At 46.1% G+C, this 1847-nt stretch overlaps 1 protein-coding gene across 1 annotated transcript; it reads right to left on the reverse strand.

Annotated features, from left to right (window-relative positions):
- Nucleotides 1-789: 789 nt before the first annotated feature.
- Nucleotides 790-1496, reverse strand: YOD1 (YOD1 deubiquitinase; the record flags this gene model as incomplete). Its single annotated transcript, XM_010188903.1, has 1 exon — nucleotides 790-1496. A coding segment is annotated over one exon (707 nt), but the record flags the coding sequence as incomplete, so codon positions are not given.
- Nucleotides 1497-1847: the final 351 nt, after the last annotated feature.

Raw genomic sequence — 1847 nt, forward strand, 5'->3', positions numbered from 1 at the left:
TGCCAGAATTTCAGATACTACTATGAAGAAGAATCCAAAGTATTTCAAGAAACATGCCTAGGTTCTGATGCAGTGTAAACACCAGGGGGTTGATAGTTATTTTTCAAGCAACTAAAAACTACCTATGGAGGATTAGTAAGTTTATTCAACACTTAACCGCCTACTTGTTAATTTAAAGAAGACTATCTTAAAGCTTAGAGGCCATTTCTTTCTCTACAGCCATGACTTCACACAAACAATACATTCTATGTCTGATGGTAACATAGTATAGGGCAGCTCTGGAGAGACCTTTTTCATTAAAAACTGTGCAGCAAATGAGCAGTTTCCCCTGTAAGAACTGCTGGTATGTGCAGAGTCTGATTCTTAGCATAACTAATGCTGATACACGTGTTTCCCAGACCCTTAGATTAATTTAATTAACCTGAAAACATGAGAGATTAATTCAGCAATTCAGAGACTTGTTTTTTAGGCTAGTGTTGAACAAGCCTGGTTTTGTGTGTCTGCTCAGATCATGTACACAAAGGGAAGATTATTTCAGAAATCAAGTTTTAGCTGCCAGTGAATACCACCTGCCAAAGTACTATTAATCAGCATGCGAGAAGATCCCTAGTTCAAACCCACTGGGAAAGTCGCTAACCATTACAAACCTGTGCATCTCGGCCATCGTTAAGTTAATACGCTTTTCAAGCTTTGAGAACGGAACTTTATAATTACATACAGCTTATCTGGAAACCCAGAGTTTCATTCTGGATCAGTGAGGTAGTCGATGTCCCCCTCCTCATGTAGATGTCACACTTCTCCGAAGTTGGTGTGTCCGGTCTCCTTGGCGTGTTCTCTGGCTTCTACTTGCCCAGTTAGTCCCTTCTGGCACACCATGCACCTCAGCGTAAAGCGATTCACGTCGGTAAACTGCCTCTTCCGTCTGGCCTCATCCGCCAACTCCAATGCTTGTGCAAGAACGATATCATCAGTTGTGGAGAAAATGGTCTGGGGAGGAATGTCCGAGTCAGGAATTTTACGCTCAAGTGGATCGTAATGAATCCCATCGTAGATTAAAAGGACCCGCTTAGTGTAACCGGCATCTTCCCCAAAACGGTCGATTCTGACTGTCTGTGTGTCCACCACACAGATCTCGCACTGGTAAAATTTGGATAAAATGGACACTTCGATGGCTCCTCCCCAAGTCTCTTCTCTTCTGATCCAGTCACAATACTCCCTGTTCGTTTTCCCTAGAACTGCTTCACAGTAGGATTCAGGATCGCTTGCTACAATCTGTGCTATGAGGCTGCGCATCTCTGGGGCACAACCCGGGTCATAAACGCCTCCCTCCACCACATAGTAGACGCTGGTGAAGAGACAGGAGTTATCTGCTGGAACAACCCGCCTCATAAGCACTGGCATGGCTTCCCTAACCAAGCTGGACATCGTTCTTTTTGCAACTACGGGCGAGTCAGGCTTGGGTTTGGATGTATCCTCTTCAACAATGAGAGTATCACCTGCCAAACACAGAAGGAGGAAGAATTAAGAGAAATACACAGATGGGAGTTAAATATGCTGCTGCTTCTAAAAACAAACAGCACAGCTGCATTGCTATTATTAAGGATCGTGCTCATTTTCCCCATCCTGATGGAAAACAGCCTCAACCATGGCAGCTGGTAGCACCAATGAGTGTTTGCAGCGGACTCCGGTGTACTCACCAGCCAGGTCCTGTGTCCCTGTCCCCCACCAGCCCTGAGTTTTTATGTCCGGAACGCGGGCAAAACCACCACCGGCGAGCAGGACTCACTCCCGGCTGTTGACAGCTCCCCACGGGAGGAGGAACCAGGCCGGCAACCGGCTGAGGAGGG

Source organism: Mesitornis unicolor, unplaced genomic scaffold, assembly GCF_000695765.1.
Source record: "Mesitornis unicolor isolate BGI_N332 unplaced genomic scaffold, ASM69576v1 scaffold36947, whole genome shotgun sequence".
Taxonomy (NCBI): Eukaryota; Metazoa; Chordata; class Aves; order Mesitornithiformes; family Mesitornithidae; genus Mesitornis; species Mesitornis unicolor.